General features: G+C 45.0%; 1 protein-coding gene across 15 annotated transcripts in view; it reads left to right on the forward strand.

Annotated features, from left to right (window-relative positions):
• Positions 1-22381, forward strand: part of CASK (calcium/calmodulin dependent serine protein kinase) — a 508902-nt gene that overhangs the window by 147394 nt on the left and 339127 nt on the right. For all 15 annotated transcript variants that reach the window (XM_073616292.1, XM_073616297.1, XM_073616294.1 and 12 more), the window contains exon 4: positions 22088-22165. In XM_073616292.1, coding sequence (XP_073472393.1) covers positions 22088-22165 — 78 coding nt within the window. The remainder of the gene's footprint in view (positions 1-22087; positions 22166-22381) is intronic.

The raw sequence follows: 22381 nt of genomic DNA on the forward strand, positions 1-22381 counted from the left end.
ACCATACGCCGCACACTGCATCAAATTGGTCTGCATGGCTGTCGTCCCAGAAGGAAGCCTCTTCTAAAGATAATGCATAAGAAAGCCTACAAACAGTTTGCTGAAGACAAGCAGACTAAGGACATGGATGAGACCAAGATAAACTTATTTGGTTCAGATGGTGTCAAGCGTGTGTGGCAGCAACCAGGTGAGGTGTACAGAGACAAGTGTGTCTTGCCTACAGTCAAGCATGGTGGTGGGAGTGTCATGGTCTGGGGCTGCATGAGTGCTGTCGGCACTGGGGAGCTACAGTTCATTGAAGGAACCATGAATGCCAACATGTGCTGTGACATACTGAAGCAGAGCATGATCCCCTCCCTTCGGGGGCTGGGCCGCAGGGCAGTATTCCAACATGATAACAAACCCAAACACACCTCCAAGATGACCACTGCCTTGCTAAAGAAACTGAGGGTAAAGGTGTTGGACTGACCAAGCATGTCTCCAGACCTAAACCCTATTGAGCATCTGTGGGGCATCCTCAAACGGAAGGTGGAGGAGCGCAAGGTCTCTAACATCCACCAGCTCCGTGATGTCATCAGGGAGGAATGGAAGAGGACTCCAGTGGCAACCTGTGAAGCTCTGGTGAACTCCATGCCCAAGAGGGTTAAGGCAGTGCTGGAAAATAATGGTGGCCACACAAAATATTGACACTTTGGGCCCAATTTGGACATTTTCACGTAGGGGTGTACTCACTTTTGTTGCCAGTGGTTTAGACAATGGCTGTGTGTTGAGTTATTTTGAGGGGACAGCAAATTTACACTGTTATACAAGCTGTACACTTACTACTTTACATTGTAGTAAAGTGTAATTTCTTCAGTGTTGTCACATGAAAAGATAGAATAAAATATTTACAAAAATGTGAGAAGTGTACTCACTCTTGTGAGATACTGTATGTCAGTATTACATTGTATACCCCTGTATGTTGTGGTCGTTCAGGTGCTTATCTAATCGTTTTTTGAAACGATCAATGCCCCCGGCTGAGACCACCGCCTGTGGAATTCCACATCCCTGCCGCTCTTACAGTAAAGAACCCTCCACATAGTTTAAGATAAAAATTTGGCCAGTCGCTGCTGAACCAGCCGAATTTCGATCCATCCATCCATGGCCAGTTATAGAGGCAGATAGCTGCTGTGGCTAGACGGGTCTCGATTGCGCACCTAGTGATAGGAATGTTTAGGGCAGTATGTACCCAGGAATATGTGTCTGAAAACAAAAATGTTCATAGTAAAAGTAGAAAGGTGGGATCTCCACCACACACTTGTGGGTTTTTCTAGGAATGCATGCAAACCTGCAGTTTTGTTGTAAACATCTCAAACAGCAAATTTATCAATGTGCTTTATAAAATTTGAATGTTGCTTTGTTTACTGTAATTTTCAGTTCCACCTAATGTTAAAAAAAGAAAGGACACTTCCTGCATGTAGCAGGACATGGAAGAGTCCAGGATACGAGGGGTAGGAACTGCAGGATGGAAGCATCCATGAATAAGAAAGGAAGGGTGGAAGAGTCTGGGGATGGAGGAATCCATGGATAGAGAATGGAAGGCTGGAGTAGTTTGGAGATAGGAACTGAAAGATGGAAGAGTCTGGGGATGGAGATGGAGGAATCCATGGATAAGAACAAAAGGATGGAAAAGTTCAAAGATAAAAATGGCGGCGATGAGGGGGGGGGACTGAAGGATGGAAGAATCAAAGGGAGAGTACAAGCATTCACTAAGGGAAAAATTACACTGCTTTCCGGAGGACAGAAGTGATGGAATCCGCAGCTGACAAACAGCCCTGTGAAGTTCACCGTACTGGCTCCATGCTGGGAGATCAGCTCGGCTTCCTCGTTTGCACATTCCAACACACTAGAAGTTAACACAGTGGAAGGCGTGAACTGGGAAGCCGAGCTGAACTCCCAGTATTGAGCCAGTACAAGTTGTAAGTAGAGTACAAACTCATACTCTACTTACAGGTCTTAAACTGACTGGAGCTCATGTGACTGTCCGCCTCCTCACTCTCCTCTCTCATCCAGGCTGACATCAGCGGGGGATTCTCAGCCCCGCCCGCTGGAGCTGTCAGATCTGGAGAAGGGCGGTGGGCCTGGCAGTCACATGAGCGCCGAAAGGCACTCTGAAATGCGGTACGTAGCTACATATTTTTTAAAAAGCATGTACAGTGGGGCACTTTTAATGTACTGTAAGATGGAATTCAATGAGATAGTTGGTTTAACACCTGTAAGAGTACACTGGGAGCACTCTCCCAGGAGAGGCAGGGTAAGCCGCGAAGATGTCATCCACCAATCGATTAGACTGGTCCTAGCATCGATGCAGAATGGTGGACAGCTGAATCGCGATGCTATGATTATATTCAACACCCCCAATGCACAGCGTTCTGGTGTAAATAGGACATGTCAGAAATAGTTTTTCAGATGTCCTTCTATTGATCTGCGTTTTACAGCTGCGCTAAAATGCAGATCAATGCACTGGTGTGAATTGGCCCTAAGACTTACAGCCATTACTGTTCACTCCCACCATCACAGGCTGAGCTCAGACTTGCTGCATCAGGGGAGCGAATGTGCATGTGAGGGGGTGTGAAGTGGAGAAAAAACTCCTGTGACCATAAAGGTTTAAATGTAAAAGCTGTGAGTTTCTTAGAGCTGCAAAGCAGGATGGGGGATGTTTTGTCTGGGAGTTTTTTAGTCAGTCTTCATGAGGTAAATAAATGGCCTACACCTACAGGAAGGGCAAATAAATATTTGATCCCCTGCAGATTTTGTAATTTTGCCCACTTACAAAGAAATTAAGGTTCTATACACTATTGGGTATATTTTAAATGATAGAGACACAATATCAACCAAAAATCCAGAAAAAACACGATACAAATGTTATAAATTGAGTTGCAGTTAAGCGAGTAAAATAAGTATTTGGTCCCCAAACAAAACATGACTTAGTACTTGATGGAGAAACCCTTGTTGGCAAGCACAGAGGTAAGACGTTTCTTGTAGTTGGTTACCAGGTTTGTACACCTCTCAGCAGGGATTTCAGTCCACTCTTTACACATCTTCTCTAAATCCTTAAGGTTTCTCGGCTGTCGCTTGGAAACTAGGTTTCAGCTCCCTCCATAAATCTTTTATAGGATTACGGTCTGGAGACTGGCTAGGCCACTCCATGATCCTAATGTGCTTCTTGAGCCACTCCTTTGTTGCCTTGGCAGTAAGTTGTGGGTCTTGCTGAAAGACCCATCCATGACCCATCTTCAGTGTTCTGGCTGAGGGAAGAAGGTTCTCATCCAAGATTTTACAATACATGGCCTCATCCATTGGCCCCTCAATGCGGCAAGTTTGGTCTGTACCTTTAGCAGAGAAACCGACCCAAAGCATAATGTTTGCACCTCTGTGTTCCAGCATCATAATATATCAGTAAATAAAAAGATTACATGCTGCTTGTGGTCAGTTGGAGATGAGTCCCATTGTTAGTGTCAGTGGGAGGAATAGTGCCCAATTGTTTTCAACCAGTGGGAGAAATCATGCCCCACTGTGGATGTAAGTGGAAGGAATAGTACCCCATTATTGGTGTCAGTAGAAGGACTAGGACTCCTTTTTTGGCTTCAGTAGAAGGCGAGCCCCCCCCTCAAGAAGGCACATGTACGGTCATGACAATTAACATCTAAATGATTCAGAGAAGGATTGGGAGAAAGTGCTGTGGTCAGATGAGAGCATAATTGAGCTCTTTGGCATTAACTTGATTTGCCGTTTTTGGAGGAAGAAAAAATGCTGACTATGCTCCTAAGAACACCATCCCTACAGTTGAGCACGGAGGTGTAAACATGATGCTTTGGGGCTGTTTCTCTGCTAAAGGTACAGGCCGACTTTGCTGCATTGATGGGGCTATGTATTGTAAAATCTTGGATGAGAACTTTTTTTCTTCAGCCGGAACAATGAAGATGGGTCATAGACTGGTCTTCCAGCATGACAATGACCCAAAACATACCACCAAAGCAACAAAGGAGTGGCTCAAGAAGAAGCACATTAAGGTCCTGGAGTAGCCCAGCTGGTCCCCAGACCTTAATCCTATAGAAAATTTATGGAGGGAGCTGAAACTTCAAGTTGGTAAGCGACAGCCAAGAAACCGCAAGGATTTAGAGATCATCTGTAAAGAAAAGTGGACCAAAATCCCTCCTGAGATGTGTGCAAACCTGGTCACCGACTACAAGAAATATCTTACCTCTGTGCTTGCCAACACAGGTTTCTCCACCAAGTACGAAGTCACGTTTTTCTTTGGGAGCAAATACTTATTTTACTTACTGAACTGCATAATTTATAGCATTTGTTTTATGTGTTTGTTCTGGATCTTTGGTTGATGTTCTATCGCTATCATTTAAAATAGAACTAGGATAACAATTATAGACCCTTCATTTCTTTGTAACTGGGCAAACTTACACAATCTGCAGGGGATCCAATAATATTCCCCACTGTATAGCAAGGGTATGCAACTTTGGTAAAAGCTGCACAGCTTGTTTTTATCTACCGACAGATGCCCCTTATCTATATAAGCAGCTTTTTGATAATGGTGAACTATGCCTGTAATTACAATTGAAGCAGAACTTGTGTGGTTAACACGGCCTTTTCTCTTGTCATTTTGCCAAAAGAAGTATCAGCCTTGTTTCATAGAGTTTTTCATTAATGAAGACAGTCAATGGTACTTCCTCTAGGGTAGCCAGACTTCACCCAAAGGTCACATTTGGGGGCATTTGTAGTCTCTTGTATCTGTGATACCTTCTTTTTATCGATCAATGGATTTGTTATATTAGATCATTGGTGACGTTTTTTTCAGGATGTAAGGTCCGTGACCAATGTGAAGAGCTTAGAGCAATGTGTAAATCATGAGAAAATACCGTATAAGATAGTGTATAACTAAACCTCTCGATTACATTTCCATCATGTAAACTGTAAAGCAAAAGGGTACTCTTTTGGGTGCCTGATTTATCAAACAACATTTTTTAATGTGTTTTTTGTTTGCTCAGCTGTGTGATATTACTTGGTAACACTAAGTGCCGATTCACACAGGGGCAACAAGACTTCAGCACGACTTTGCAAGGCGACTTCAATGCGATTTTGGGCGACTTACAACATGACTTCAAGTCGCCCCCCAGGACAGGCGACTTTGCCTGTGGCCAATCAGAGCTAATCAGCTCTTGTGACATACAGTACCTGCCCACGAGAATGTGTTTCCAGCGCGATCCCATTGCACTGGTTCTCGGTGACAGAGTACTGTACATCTGGCGCTCGTTGCAATAGGAAAAACGCATTTTCCTATTGCAGCGAGAGGGAATTCCCCTCTAGGAACATACCAGGCTCTTATGTCCGGTATGGATTTTAAGGGGAACCCCTTACGCCGAAAGAATGGCGTGGGGGTCCCCCCAAAATCCATACCAGACCCTTATCTGAGCATGCAGCCCGGCCGGTCAGGAAAGGGGGTGGGGACGAGCGTGCGTCCCCCCCGGACCGTACCAGGCCGCATGCCCTCAACATGGGGGGTGCTTTGGGGAAGGGGGGCGCCCTGCGGCCCCCCCACCCCAAAGCACCTTGTCCCCATGTTGATGAGGACAAGGGCCTCTTCCTGACAACCCTGGCCGTTGGTTGTCGGGGTCTGCGGGTGGGGGGCTTATCGGAATCCGGGGGGCCCCGGATCCCGGCCCCCCACCCTATGTGAATGAGTATGGGGTACATCCTACCCCTACCCATTCACCTGGGGGGAAAAAAAAAGTGTCAATAAAAAAACACTACACAGGTTTTTAAAGTAATTTTTATTAGGCAGCTCCAGGGGTCTTCTTCCGTTTTCGGGGGTCTTCTTCTGACTTCGGGGGTCTTTTTCCGACTTCACTCTCTCCGGCCTCTTCTCCCCCTCTCCGGCCTCTTCTCCCGGTGTCCGGTTCTTCTGCCGGGCTCCTCCGCTATCTTCTGTTTTTTTTGCGTTCTCTTGCTAGCTGTGACCCGGTCTTCTCCATCGTCTTCTTCCCTCTTCTTTTTGTTGACACGACACTCTCTCCCGCTGTAATGCTGTGTACGCGGTGCGCATTGACTTATATAGGCATGGTCACCGGGTGGTGTCACGCGGTGACCCCGCCCCTTATGATGTCACAGTCCCGGGGCATGATGGGACTGTGACGTCATAAGGGGCGGGGTCACCCGGTGACCCCCGCTCCATGCCTATATAAGTCAATGCGCTCCGCGTACACAGCATTACAGCGGGAGAGAGCGTCGTGTCAACGTCGAAAGAAAAGAAGAGGGAAGAAGACTATGGAGAAGACCGGGTCACTGCTAGCAAGAGAGCGGCAAATGATCAGAAGATAGCGGAGGAGGCCGGAGAGAGCGGAGAAGTCGGAAGACCACCCCCGGAGCTGCCTAATAAATTACTTTAAAAATCTGTGTAGTGTTTTTTTATTGACACTTTTTTTTCCCCAAGGTGAATAGGTACGGGTACGATGTACCCCATACTCATTCACATAGTGTGGGGGGCTGGGATCCAGGGGCCCCCTTATTAAAGGGGGCTCCCGGACTCCGATAAGCCCCCCCGCCCGCAAACCCCGACAACCAACGGCCAGGGTTGTCGGGAAGAGGCCCTTGTCCTCATCAACATGGGACAAGGTGCTTTGGTGTGGGGGGGGCCGCAGGGTGCCCCCATTCCCCAAAGCACCCACCCCCCCATGTTGAGGGAATGTGGCCTTGTACGGTTCAGGGGGGGGGGGGGGCGCTCGCTCGTCCCCACCTCCTTTCCTGACCGGCCGGGCTGCATGCTCGGATAAGGGTCTGGTCTGGTATGGATTTTGGGGGGGACCCCCATGCCGTTTTTTTTCGGCATAGGGGGTTCCCCTTAAAATCCATACCAGACCTAAGGGCCTGGTATGCCCCTAGAGGGGGAACCCATGCCGGTTTTTTATTTAAAATTTGGCGTGGAGTTCCCCCTCATAATCTTCTTTTTCCTGTAAAGTCGCCTCACTATAGATGAAGATCCGACTTGGAGGCGACTTCCATTGAATTCTATGGGTACAGGTCGCCTAGAAGTCGCCTTGAAGTAGTACAGGAACCTTTTCTGAAGTCGGAGCGACTTCAGTAGTGTACGTTAAGATGGCTCTCATTGACAATAATGCGCTTCCAAATGTCAAGCCACTTGGGGTGACTTGAGGGCTGAGAAGTCGGATCCCAAGTCGTTGTAGTGTGAACCGACCCGAAGTACAACCTGAACTTGGCTGGTAACATTGCTCCAGGTGAGTTGAGTTTGCATGAGCGTATTTAGAACAAAACTGCTCCCCTCCCAAAGGAAGGACCGATAGGGGTCACCTCACTTTGGTGCATTGTAAAAGATCACTCATCATGTCTGTTAAAACATTAGCACACAGTATATAAAATTAAATAAACAAGATCTCTTTAAAAAAAAAAAATGTTGAAATGGATATAGGCTCTTTAAAGAGAACATGTTACGTAAAATGACCTTATGATCAGTGTGGGAAACCTACTTCTCAAGCGATGTCTCACTTGTTCCAATGTGTGATATTCAAGCTGAGAAACAACATCTGTTAGTTTATAGCAAATACTGACATTCTGCCAAGTTGCTGGCTGAGATAGCACCATGCCCTCCAGCTGCTCCCTCCATAAAGGTAAGACAAGAGCTTGATCTCCCTAAAAGGCAAGACTGTAAACATTGCCTCGTCAAGGAACTGCTCAGCATACTGTAGATTTGATCATGGCACATGACTACTACAGAAAGAAGAGAATGCACACAATGCAGGGACCGACAGCTGGCTGTAAATGATGGCTTACATCCCCTTTTTCTCCAGCCAGGAACCAAGATGGTGGTGGCCATTTTCTAATCTTGGGTATTTATAGTTGAGCATTACTTTGGGGCATTGGGCTCAGAAAACCCAGTGAAACAATGATTTGGTGGTTCAAAAATTGGTCACAGGATAAGCTTGCTTTAAAGTGGTTGTGAACCCCTACATATACCCAGTGAAGTAACTGGCCACAGGTGATACACAGATGAAACAAACCCTCCTACATAAGTTGTACCTGTTTAGCTGCAGTCTTCGCTTCGATTTATATTTGTTCAAAGTACAGCATTTATAAAGCTGGTCAGAGCTGTCAGAAAAAGAGGGCTTAGAGCTGAAGTTACTCTGCAGAGCTCAGTGAGGAGAGCTCTGAGAGCTGATTGGAGGGAAGAGACACACAGCACACAGGAACAGAACTGAGGCTGTCAATCAGCTCAAGCTCCCTCCCCTGTAAACTTTTTTCTATCTGTCGGAAAACTTGTCAAAAGTGATTTATGCTGATAGCAGAAGAATAAAGCAGCAGACAGAAATGATACTTAGCGCTCTTAATTGAGACACATACACACTATGGAGGCATATGCTTTGTTCATATTTAATTTCTTTGGTTTACAACATTTTTTTTTTAAAGGTCAGATGACAATATTCTTTGTAGTAACAGGACAGAAATTCAGCTTTGTGCTGGGTTTACAGTATCACTGTTGTGTTAATCTTCATTTGAACTATGTTTGGCTCTGATGAATTCATGTCACATATTTATGCGTAAATATATTACTACAATACTTTAGGGTCCATTCGCACTACCTGCATGCTAAAACATTGTATTTTAGCACGAAGGCTGGTGTCTGTTTCACCAGGTGGTGCATTGTTTCAACATATCATGTTTACATTTTTTTTTAAAGTGTAACTCCACTTTTCTTGAGGAAAAAAAAAAACATTCCCCTCTGGGTGATCTATGTGCATTGCAAGGATTTTAACAAACTTTGTTGCAGATTTCTACCTTTTGTGATTCTGGAAATAGTAGTTTGTGTCCATATGCAAAGTGAATCTGTATGGAAGTGGTTTTGTAATTATCAATCAGCTGCTGCACCTGCAAGGCTCTAATGAGGAAAATTGCAGGGTTCACATCCTTTTTAGATGTGATTTTCTTTGGGAGTATCTCACCAAAAATGCCATTTTTGTTGCAGGGGATGCCTGATATCTGACTTGTATCTTAGTACAGACTTCTGGAAAAATCAGTGAGCCAATCACACAAGCAGGAAATTACATACCTGGGGGGATGGGGGGTGTTCTGTACATCTGTGTACAGAACACCTCCAGGTAGCCATTTTGCATTGCATTTTACACAAATGTCCAGAGCTGCAGATTCAAAAGGAAAGGTAATTTCTTTATCGTACATCATGGGACACAGAGCCTTAAGTAATTAATGGGTTATAGACCACCTTCAGGTGATGGATACTGCTATACCCAATCCAGGAAGTTAACTCCCTATATAACCCCTCCTCCTTCCAGCAGCACATCAGTTTTTACGCCAGTGTCTAAGGTGTTGGTCACGAGTGAAGATGTGCTCTGAGGAGCTCCAGGAGGGATCCATGCTGGATTTAAATAGCTTTCATAGACCAGATCCATCCAAAGTGCCACTGAGGCTTAAGTGGATGGTACCTGGGGCCGCTTATCCAAAGCACAAGGTTTTGCCTGTAACGCCTCTTTGTAGGGCTGGACCCCAGAAACCCAAGGCTTAGGTCTTGCTACATTACCTAAAGCTTTCCAGTGGGGTGCTTTTACAGGTCCAAGGGAGTGGAACCCCGTTTTAGGGACCCGGTCCTTGAAGGTTTGTTAAACGCAGCCCGCTGTGATGGGTGAAGGTTGGATTGTCTGTTAATTCAGCAAATCCTGCGATGGGGATAAAGTAAGAGAAGAAACTAAAAACACCTTTTGTATTCTTCTTTAAGGGAAAAAATGTTGTCATGCCTTAATTCTCCACTAGAGGGAGTCTATGCACATACCTTAATCTGTTGTCTTCACTGTAAAGCTCAGTCAGTCTCTTTGTGGCCGCAGCAGCGTGTGCAAGAGGATTTTTTTCTCTCAGGTAAAAGAAATCTGCCAAAAGTTTTCTTTCTCCTCCCTGAAGGGACCGGAGGGTTAGGGGGACATCAGTGCTGTACCCACTTACATAATGCTGTTTTGTTTGCCTGCTGCTAAACAGGTCTCGACCCCCCTCCCCCCCCCTCCTCGTGTTGGGTCTGTAGACCCGAAAAATGCCACACATGAGAGCGGTAACATTTTAAATGAAAAAAGGGGCAGGATTTTTTCGGAGGGGGCAGGGCCTGAGTGCTGTGCCGTGAACTAAAACAAATAAAACTACAGCTGTGACAGTCTCTCCTCGGCTGGCGAGGAGGAAACGAGCAGTCTGCACACAGGGACATGAGCTGTGGGACACGTGAGGGTTGCAAACTGGCATTCCTGATACAGGAAGGGACACCTTTTTCCCAGCACTAGGCTGAACTTAATAGCGGCTTTTTTCCTGCTCGGATCGGCACAACCGCAATCCGCGGAGCGCTCCGCTGCCTCGGCCTTAGGAAACGGGTTTGGCCTAGCTTTGGAGCGGCCATCTTGGTACACCCGGCGGCGGCGGTGAGCTATTACAGTGGGGGAGATTTGTGGATATTACAGTGGGGAAGATTGTGGATATTACAGTGGGGGAGATTGTAGATATTACATTGGGGGTTATGTTTATTTGTCTTGTTTTTTATTTTTATTTTTTTGCTGATCTGAAAATGATCAGATCCGTGATCTCTGATCTGAGGGACGATCCGAACCGTGAGTTTTTAGCTCGGGAATTGGCTGAACTACCAAAAGCATTATGCTTTGCCATAGAGGCCATTAAAGATTCTATTCACCCAGCAACCCGCCTTACGCTTATGCTTGTGCATATGCGTAGAATCCTGTGGTTAAACAAATTGGTCAGCTGAAGCACCATGTAAAAACCTCGTAACTGGGTTCCCTTTTTAATGGGGAGCGACTATTTGGAGAAGACTTGGACAAATATATCCAAACAATTTCTAGTGGAAAAAGTACTCTTTGCCAGTCAAAAGAAAGTATAAACGCCCTTCATTTAAACGGGCTCTTTCCCCTGCGCCAGACAATGGTGACGGTCTCTGCCGTCAGACTCTAGAGGAAAACCTCAGGTTCAGACCCAGGCTCAAAAGAAGTCCTGGGGTCGGAAACTTGCAAAGCAGAAGCCTAAAGCCTCATCATGAAGAGGCAACCCCCCTCACCAAGGTGGGGGGGAAGACTTCTGCAGTTTTCAGAAGTCTGGAAAGAGGAAATTCAGGACAGATGGGTCATCTCCACGATAATGCTGGGATACAAGCTGGAATTTCGGCACTTGCCACCGTCTTGTTTCCTGAGGTCAAGCGTTCCCAAAGATCCAGAGAAAAGACAATCTCTGTTTCAGGCACTAGACCGATTAATTTCTCAAGGGGTGATCATACAGATCCCCGCAAAAGAGCAAGGGTTTGGGGTTTTATTCAAACCTTTTTATGGTACCAAAACCAAATGGAGATGTCAGACCCATTCTAGATCAAAAAATCTAAATCTGTTCCTGAAGATCCGCTCCTTTTGCATGGAGTTGATCAGGTCAGTAGTCTCTATTAGAGGTCGACCGATATATCGGCCGGCCGATATATCGGCCGATATTTGGCGTTTTTTACTTAATCGGCATCGGCCGATTGTGCTGATAAAAAAGGCCGATTATAACTTCAGCCGTGACTTGCAAATGACTTCTGTAATAGAAGTTAATGCAAGTTTCCTGAGGTTATCTGTGGAGAGGATTCTCTCCTCCTCTGGGCAGCCTGCCAAGTCTGATAAGAAGATACATTGTATCTCTTTCAGGTTCTTTTTATCAATAGACTGAACTCCGTGGAGAAGTTTTCAGTTTAACCATTTAAAGACTAAATCTTTTCTGACACTTGTTGCTTACTAGTAAAAATTCTGTATTTTCTGCTAGAAAATCACTTAGAACCCCCAAACATTATATATATTTTTTTAGCAGAGACCCTAGGGAATAAAATGGTGATTGTTGCAATATTTTATGTCACACGGTATTTGCGCAGCGGTCTTTCAAACGCAATTTAAAAAAAAAAAAATACAGTAATGAATTAAAAAAAAAAACCTAAGCAGTAAAGTTAGCCCATTTTTTTTCGTACAAAAGTTTTGATTACCTGTTTTTGTGTATTTATTATTTAAGATAGTTTTTTTTTCTTTTTATTAAATTATACATACAAGTGAACTGATTGAAGGTTTGTTTTGTTTAATGTTTAAATGAAAAAAAAATTCTGTATTACTTAAGGCTGCTTTCACACTGGAGCGGGCATGCGTTGATGGTAAAACGCTGCTAGTTTTAGCGGCGCTTTACCATCATTTTAGAGGCGCTATTCGGCTGCTAGCGGGGCGCTTATAACCCAGCTAGCGGCCGAGGAAGGGGTTAAATGCGCCCCTGAAGCGACGCTGCCAAAACGCTTTGCAGGCGCTTCGGCAGCGGTGCGCATTCATTTCAATGGGCAGGAGTGGTGGAGCAGCGTTATACACCGCTCCAAAGATGCCGTTTGCAGGACTTTTTTTTACATCCTGCCAGGGCATCACCTCAGTGTGAAAGCACTCGGGATATCACACTGAGACTGCAGGGGAGCCGTTTTACAGGCGCTATTTTTAGCCCAAAAGCGCCTGAAAAACGCCCCAGTGTGAAAGGGGTCTAACTGTTAGATTTTATGAGATGAAGGGAAAAAAGAAAGGAAAAAAAAAAAAAATCGGCCAAATATATCGGCCCAAAAAAATCGGCATCACATATCGGCCATCGGCCACCGTGATTTCTAAATATCGGCATCGGCATCGGCCAGAGAAAAACCCATATCGGTCGACCTCTAGTCTCTATCCTTCTAAGAGGAGAACTTCTGGCATCTATCGACATCAGGGATGCATATCTGCGTGTCCCTATATTTCCAACTCGCCAAAAGTTTCTGCGGTTCGCGTTAGAACAGCAGCATTTCCAGTTTGTAGCCCTGCCCTTTGGGCTAGCCACAGAACCCCGAGTGTTCACAAAAGTGCTGGCCTCACCTCCTAGCCAGGTTAAGGGCACAGGGCATAACAGTTGTAGCATACCTAGATGATCTATTGCTAATAGATCAGTCGGTGGCTCATTTGGAGCAAAGCGTATGCACTACAACCAATTATCTGAAAAGTTTGGGTTGGATTCTCAACCTAGAGAAATCTTCCTTAATACCGCTAAAAAGGCTGGAGTACTTGGGTCTGATCATAGACACAGCCCCGGAAAAGGTGTTCTTGCCTCAGGCAAAGATCAACTCCATAAGAGAGCTGGTGCGGAAGGTCAGGTCAAAAGGTGATCCCTCCATTCGCCTCTGTATGAGGTTGCTAGGAACCATGGTGGCTTCATTCGAAGCAGTTCCCTATGCCCAGTTCCATTCAAGACTGTTGCAAAACAGTATCCTGTCAACTTGGAACAAAACAATTCAAGCTTTAGACTTGCCAATGTGGCTGTCCCCAAGAGTGCCCCAAAGCCTCACTTGCTGGTTACCAACCCAGAATCTGCTGAAAGGAAAATCCTTTCATCCAGTCATCTGGAAAGTGGTAACAACGGATGCCAGCCTTTGAGGCTGGGGAGCAGTACTAGAAAAGACAACTGTCCAGGGACAGTGGTCAAAAACCGAAAGAACCTTGTCTATCAATATCCTAGAGATTCGGGCAGTGCGTCTGGCTCTAAAGGCCTGGACTTTCAGGTTATGGGATTGTCCTGTCTGCATTCAATCTGACAATGTTACAGCTGTGGCCTATATCAATCACCCAGGGGGCACCAAAAGTCTCTCAGTGCAGAGAGAGGTGAACCATATTCTAACTTGGGCAGAAAGGAATTTTCCGTGCCTATCGGCAGTCTTCGTTCCGTGGGTAGAGAATTGGCAGGCGGACTACTTGAGTCACCAGCAGTTATTCCCAGGGGAATGGTCTCTTCACCCCGACATATTTCGGGCTGTTTGCCAAAGATGGGGGGACTCCGGATGTAGATCTTCTAGCGTCCAGGTTCAACATGAAGTCGGTCAACTTTGTGGCCAGAACAAGGGATCCACTCGCATGCGGAACAGATGCGTTTGTGACCCCCTGGGATCAGTTCTCACTGATCTATGCATTCCTCCCTATTCAGTTGCTGCCTCGACTTCTTTGCAGGATCAAGCTGGAAAGAAAGCCGGTAATTCTGGTGGCACCAGCATGTCCCAGAAGGTCATGGTAAGCAGAAATCGTAAAGATGGTAGTGGAGGGCCAAAGGTCCCTCCCACTATAGCCAGATCTGCTCTCACAGGGACCGATATTCCACCCTTCCTTACAGTCTCTAAATTTAACGGCCTGGCTATTCAAACCTACATTCAGAAGAAACGTGGGCTTTCCAGGTCAGTTATCACTACCATGATTAATCCAAGGAAGCCAGCTTCCAGAACTATATATTATAGAGTCTGGAGGGCCTATGTTTCCTGGTGTGAATCCAAGGGTTGGTACCCTCTGAGATATATCATAGGCAGAATTCTTGCCTTTCTACAATTAGGGGTAGAAATGAAATTTGCCTTGAGTACTATTAAAGGCCCAGTCTGAGCTTTATCGGTCTTATTTCAAAGACCACTTGCTACATATTCTTTAGTCTGGGGTTTTATGCAAGGGGTGATGCGGCTTAATCCGCCTGTCAAACCTCCCTTGAACCCTTGGGACTTGAACTTAGTTTTGTCTGTTACAAAAACAGCCATTTAAACCAATACAACATATTCCAATAGTCCTTCTGGCAAGGAAGTTGGTATTTTTGGTTGCTATATCCTCAGCAAGGAGGGTTTCGGAATTGGCTGCTCTTTCTTGTAAAGAGCCATATTTGATTTTTGAGGACAGATTGGTGTTGCGCCCTCGTCCAGGTTTTTTTACCAAAAGTTGTCTCAGGTTTCCACCTGAACCAAGATATTGTCCTGCCATCGTTTTTTCCAAAACCTTGTTCCAGGGAAGAGAAGTCACTACATTGTCTTGATGTGGTGAGAGCAGTAAAAATCAATTTAAAGGCAGCTGCTCACATTCGTAAGACTGTCCTATTTGTCCTGCCAGAGGGTCCTAAGAAAGGACAGGCAGAGTCGAAATCCACTGTCGCTAAGTGGATTCGGCAAGTTATAATTCAAACTTATGATTTAAGGGGTAAGATTTCCCCTTTTCAAGTTAAGGCGCACTCTACCAGGACGGTTAGTGCTTATTGGGCAGTGCGTCATCAGGCCTCCATGGCTCAGATCTGTAAGGCCGCAACTTGGTCTTCAGTGCATACATTCACAAAATTTTATCAGGTGGATGTAAGGAGGTATGAGGATATCGCCTTCGGGCGAAGTTTGCTGCAGGCAGCAGTATAGGTCCTCAAGTCTGGGGGTACCCTCCGGGTTGTGTCTCCCTCCCTCCCCTCAAGTAGCATTGCTATGGAACGTCCCATTAATTACTTAAGGCTCTGTGTCCCATTATGTACGATAAAGAAAATAGGATTTTTATAACGGCTTACCTGTAAAATCCTTTTCTTGGAGTACATAATGGGACACAGAGGTCCCTCCCCTCTCTTTTTTGGGATTGAAGTATATTGCTTTGCTACAAAAACTGGTGTGCTCCTGAAAGGAGGAGGGGTTATATAGGGAGTGAACTTCCTGGATACCAGTGTCCATCACCTGAAGGTGACCTATAACCAATTAAGTAATTACTTAAGGCTCTGTGTCCCATGATGTACTCCAAGAAAAGGATTTTACAGGTAAGCCGTTATAAAAATCCTATTTTTTAATAACAATCAGTTACCCTTTAAACTTTGAGAGTGCACAAATTTCCACTTCATTCAAGTCTCTGCCCAGCAGTGCGGTGTGATATGCTGCTGTGACCTGTGGTGCCATCTGATGCGCTGCAGAAAAAATGCAGTAGATCTGCGCTGGCATTGTGGTGCACAGAATGCAATGTGACCTTGCAGCGAATGGCATTAAATCGGGTGCAGAGCTCCAGTCACTGCACATAGTGTGAACGAACCCTTATTTTTTCTGTTTCAATCCTTTTTTTTTAGAATTTAACAAGTAGCCAACGTGCAATGGTTACGCCCATGCATTGACAGTTATCAAACAGGATAGCTTAAAAAAACAGCCAAAAGAGACAATGTAGGTCCCTTTATTTTTTGACTGACTATGCACCACTTCCAACAACTTAGGCCTCATGTACACTGCTGCTGGTAAACGGACATTCAGAGGCAGTTGGATGCTTTTTTCAACTGCTCCTGAACTCATCCAGTGTTATCTTATGTGTACGTGTACACAGGTTCGTTTAATGTCATTTTTAGGCAGTTGCGTTTAGAGGCTTTTCTTTGAAGGCAAAAAAATTAGTTCAGATTTTTGGCTATTTTGAAAACAAAAAAAATTTTTTTTAAACGCTTCTAAGCGCAAATGCAGCATGTAAACATGGCAAAACAGACGTTTTAGGCCTCATGCACATGAGACGCCGGTGCAAACTCTGCTGAACACATGTTTTTAAAAGCTGAAACCGGCATTTAGAAATGCCCGTTTTGCCGCGTTTGCATGCCGCGTTTGCGTCTAGAAGCGTCTGCAGAGCAGAGAATTACATTTTGCGACCCAACTTTGGGGCCCCCGTATCTCGGGGCCACTTGGTGCTAGGAACCCCAAATTTGGTGTACTAGCACTACAACATATCTACATTTGGGGTTCCTATCACCAAGTGGCCCCGAGATACGGGGCCCCAAAGTTGGGTCACAAAATGTCAAGCACTTTTCTGCTGCAGAGAGACATTTTGTGACCCGACTTTGGGGCCCCATATCTCAAGGCCACTTGGTGCTAGGAACCCCAAATTTGGATATGTTATAGTGTTCCACTGTGTTCGCACACCAAATGGTGTTCCTAGCACCAAGTGGCCCCAAGATATGGGGCCCCAAAAGCGGGTCGTAAAATGTTCCTTTAAAAACACTTATAAACGCAAACGTGGCTAAACACGGTACCCGCGTTTAGCCGCGTTTGGCGTCTGAAATATGGAAAACTTTTGTGTCTGAACCCATTTTTTTGCTTCTGGAAAAACGAGGTTAAACGCAAGTGCCTAAAAATGCCAAAAAATGAGACTGTGTACATGGACACATAGGATAACATTGAATGGGTTCAAGGGCAGTTGAAAAAAGTGTCCAACTGCCTCTGAACGTGCGTTCAACAGGCCTTAAACGTGGGTTACTAGCTGTCAAGTTAAATCGTTCAGGAGAGGTTGTAAAAACGTCCCGTGTACATGAAGCCTGAGACCAACAGGTGTTTATAAAATGTAATTTTACATGCTAATTCCATTGCAGTAAAGATCCAGCTGTTTATTGCCTGAACCAATCCCCCAAGCAATCGAGTTGATGATATTATGACAACATACAATGACAGATTATCACATCCTGAATATTAGTTCAGACCAGAAAATGCATTTGTTGTGTACAGGTGGTAGATACATGTGTGGCTTCGATCTGTTTTAGTAGACTAGGAACTGGTGTCTAATACAAATAAAAAAGTGTATATGTTTATTTTTTAATTTTATTACTGGTACTTTATATAGCGCTGTTAATTTACGCAGCACTTTACAAATATATTCACATCAGTCCTTGCCCTCGAAGGGACCTTACAATCTAAGGTCCCTAACTCACATTTATTACAGTCTATAGATATTGTAACAGTGCTAGTCCCTAGTGCTTAGGTAAATGACACACAGGGTTCTCTCAGGTACAGATTGAGGGCCTCCAGAATATCTGTTCTGAGCAGAGAAAATTGGGAGTTCAGTTCTCCTCGGGTTTTCCAACTCCCAGATTGGGTTTTCCAACTCCCAGATTGGGTTTTCGAGTGCAGAGACTTCGAAGAGCTTTGAGAGGAAAGACGCCTCTAACCTTGTTTCCAGGCCTTACTAGAGACAAGGAAGCTGAGTGCACTTGTGTACAGCCCTTATAACCAGTTGCTGACTGCCCCCATAGCACATTTACTGCTACAGGGCATCTGCGCTGTGCAGGATCGTGTGTGTGTGTGTGTGTGTGTGTGTGTGTGTGTGTATGTGTGTGTATATATATATATAATATATATATATATATACGTGATTCTGCACTTCTGGGTATCAGACGTGAGGGCGCGCTGCCGCTGATCAGTGGGTAATGTTCGCCAGCACCAGCTGATTGTTCGTTATGCTGACAGAACAGCAGTCTGCCTATGTAAACAAGTCAGATTGCTGTTTTGTCAGTACAGAAGGCATGGATCCTGTGTTTCTGTAAACACCTATCCATGCCTTTCACTAGTAAGGCCTCTTTCACACGGATGATCCGTATGTCCGTTTTTCATCCATCCGTTTTCGGATGAAAAACGGACATACAGTCATCCCTATGGAGCGTCGGATGTCAGCGGTGACATGTCCGCTGACATCCGACCCCGCTCCGATCCGAAAAGTGTAACGGAGGAAAAACCTACTTTTCCCTCCGTTTTCGGATCGGATGACGACGGACACTACGGACCGTCATCATCCGATCCCCCCATAGGGGAGAGCGGCGCTCTGACAGGTCCGTCGCTGCACAGCGTGCAGCGATGCACCTGTCATCTTCCTGCTCAGCGGGGATCGGCGGAGCGATCCCCGCTGAGCCAGCGTGTGTTCACGGGGCGGATCATGACTGATCTGCCCCGTGTGAAAGAGGCCTAAAAGCACCTCCCCCACTACACTGAATCACCAGCTAGGCACACATTTAACCCTTTGATTGCCCCTGATGTTAACCCTGGCTTGCCAGTATCAGTACAGTGACAGTGCAAATTTTTAGCACTGATCACTGTATTAATGTCACTGGTCTCCAAAAAGGGTCAAGTGTTCGATTTGTATGCCGCAATATCGCAGTCCTGCTATAAGTCGCTGATTACCGACATTACTAGTAAAAAAAAAAAAAATGTATATATCCCATGGTTTGTTTGCATTTGTTTTCCTCATTAATGTGCACACAGCACATATTGACAGAAAAACACAGATTTGTTAACATTTTTGCAGATTTATTAAAAAAGAAAAACTGAAATATCACATGGTCCTAAGGCTCCTTTCACCCTGGGGCGGGGGCGGCGTCGTAGGAAAACACCGCTATTGTTAGCGGCGCTTTACCGTCGGTATTCGGCCGCTAGCAGGGCGGTTTTACCCCCCCCGTTAGCGGCCGAGAAAGGGTTAAAAACCACTGCAAAGCGCCTCTGCTGAGGCGCTTTGACAGCGGTATAGCCGCGCTGCCCCATTGATTTCAATGGGCAGGAGCGAGGAAGGTATACACTGCTCCTTCCCCGCTCCAAAGATGCTGCTGACAGGACTTTTTTTTTCCCGTCCTGCCAGGGCACCGCTCCAGTGTGAAAGCCCTCGGGGCTTTCACACTGGAGACAAAGCAGCAGCACTTTCGGGTCGGTTTGCAGGTGCTATTTTTAGCGCAATTGCGCCTGCAAACCGCCCCAGTGTGAAAGGGGCCTAAGTATTCAGACCCTTTGCTCAGTATTTAGTAGAAGCACCCTTTTGATCTAATACAGCCATGAGTCTTTTTGGGAAAGATGCAACAAGTTTTTCACACCTGGATTTGGGGATCGTCTGCAGATCCTCCTTGCAGATCCTCTCCAGTTCTGTCAGGTTGGGTGGTAAACGTTGGTGGACAGCCATTTTTAGGTCTCTCCAGAGATGCTCAATTGGGTTTAAGTCAGGGTTCTGGCTGGGCCATTCAAGAACAGTCATGGAGTTGTTGTGAAGTCACTTCTTTGTTATTTTAGCTGTGTGCTTAGGGTCATTGTCTTGTTGGAAGGTAAACCTTCGGCCCAGTCTGAGGTCCTGAGCACTGTGAGCTGTAAGGTCTTATATAGACAGGTGTGTGGCTTTCCTAATCAAGTCCAATCAGTATAATCAAACACAGCTGGACTCAAATGAAGGTGTAGAACCATCTCAAGGATGATCAGAAGAAATGGACAGCACCTGGGCTAAATATATGAGTGTCACAGCAAAGGGTCTGAATACTTAGGACCAAGTGATATTTCAGTTTCTTTTTTAATAAATCTGCAAAAATGTCAACAATTCTGTGTTTTTCTGTCAATATGGGGTGCTGTGTGCACATTAATGAGGAAAAAAAATGAACTTCCTGTTTATACTCGAGTATAAGCTGGCCCGAATATAAGCCGAGGCACCTAATTTTACCACAAAAAACTTGGAAAACTTACTGACTCGAGTATAAGCCTAGGGTGAGAAATGCGCAGCTACTGTAAGTGGAAAAGAGGGTCAACAATGCCCATTTGCAGCCTCATTGTGCCCATTTGCATGCCTCACTGTGCCCATTTGCAGCCATAGGTCCCAGAACTTCAAACTCTGTAGTTCAGGGTTCCTAGATGCCCCCTAGCTGCAGCCAAAATTTGGGGTCTCTGGACCCAAAGGGTCCCGAAATGACATTGCTGCAGATGGACACAGTTGACTGAATTTGGGGCCCGGTATCTCGGGGCCACTTGGTGCTAGGAATCCCAAATTTGGTGTGCGAACCCAGTGGAACTAGCACTACAACATATCCAAAGTTGGTTTGGAAAATGTCAAGCACTTTTCTGCAGCAGAGAATGACATTTTCCGAACCGACTTTGGGGCCCCATATCTCGGGGCCACTTGGTGCTAGGAACCCCAGCTCTATGTTGTAGTGCTAGTTCCACTGGGTTTGCACGCCAAATTTGGGGTTCCTAGCACCAAGTGGTCCTGAGATACGGAGCCTCAAATTTGGTTTGGAAAATGTCATTCTTTGCACCAGAAAAGTGCTTGACTCGAGTATAAGCCGAGGGGGGCACTTTCAGCACAAAAAAAAGTGCTGAAAAACTCGACTTATACTTGAGTATATGCGGTAAATGATTTTAGCAAATGGCTGCAATATAACAAAGAGTGAAAAATTTAGGGGGGTCTGAATACTTTCTGTCCCCACTGTATATATGATATAGATATGATATAGATCTGTATTATAGCAAAAAATATATATTTCAAAATTGTCTGGTTTTTTTTTTTGTTTATAGTGCAAAAAATAAAAACCGCAGAGGTGATCAAATACCACCAAAAGAAAGCTCTATTTGTGGGGAGAAAAGGACGTATTTTATTTGGGTACAGCGTTGCACGACCATGTAATTGTCAGCTAAATTATCCTGTATCACAAAAAATGGCCTGGTCGTGAAGAAGGGGGGGGGGGGGGGGGGAACTAAATCTTCTGAAGGTGAAGTGGATAATAAAGGACCTAGCAGTGGTTCAGGGTCCACCCTGGAGACAGGAGGTCCCCTGCCCTGAGGTTCGGGAGAGTAGGCCGGAGCAGCAGGGAGCTGCAAGAAAAAGAGAGTAAAAGAAGTACAGCGTGTATGTGAAAACAGGGGTGTTGTGAATCAGCCTGTGGGACCAGACAAAAGGCTGAAGCTTGAGACCTGAGCATCAACACAGCGGGAAGAGCCCAGGAGGCAAATAACAATTTGCTTATGTGTTTTGAAATGGTTTTGGAAACCTCTGCGAGAGTAACACTGAAGTTGCTTTTGAGATTTTAGTTTCTTCTTAAATAAAACTGGGCCATCAAGCCCTGAAAGGCCTAGCTGGTTTGAACTCGCCGGAAAACACTACACTTGAGTAAATTCCCCAGAAATATAACAATATACACATGACTTTATATGTTATTCGGGAGTTAAAATATTTTAATTTTTATCTAAAGTTAAAAAGCCATCAGCTGCTTAGTTGGCTATTGTGTCTGCTCTTACAATCCTGAACACCCCTAGAGTGATAGTAATAGACTCTGTCCCGTTCTTTTTCCAAAGCCCTTGTCTGAATTTTTTTTTTTTTTTTTTTTTTCTTGTTACTCGTCTTTCCTCCTTCACTAAAAGGATTTGATTGCTTCAGATAACGTCCCGTCAGCTCATATTATATCTGTGTGTTTTGTTGAATTGAATTGCAGTAAAAATAGAAGATGAATAACAATTGGAAGTTACAGTGTAATGTGTTGCCACATTAGCCAAATCATTTTTAGCTTTTGGATAGATTGCGTTAATTATTTACTGTGCCTGTCTAGCTTGTGACAAAGCACTAAATATTCTCAGCAGGTAGGTTATTTTTCCATAAGTTTTATCCTGCAAAAGTCCTGACTGTTTGTTTTTTCTTTATTAATGCAGCATGGATGGAGCTGATTTGTGCTTTGAAATCGTAAAGCGAGCTGATGCCGGCTTTGTATACAGTGAAGCTGTTGCCAGGTATGTGACTACCAACAATGTTTAAACCCACTGGGTACTTTCCTTAAGTTTCTTTATTAGTTACGCCCCATTTACTTTATTTATTTTAGTTCGAACTTGAAATCCTTCAAGTTTGACATTTGAAAATTACAGTCGCCTGGCTGAAAATTAAATATTTTTATGTTGTGTTATTATGAATTGAGCCTATGTCTCCTGATGGTACAAGTTCCGAATTTA

Source organism: Aquarana catesbeiana, linkage group LG02 (genome assembly GCF_042186555.1).
Source record: "Aquarana catesbeiana isolate 2022-GZ linkage group LG02, ASM4218655v1, whole genome shotgun sequence".
Classification (NCBI taxonomy): domain Eukaryota; kingdom Metazoa; phylum Chordata; class Amphibia; order Anura; family Ranidae; genus Aquarana; species Aquarana catesbeiana.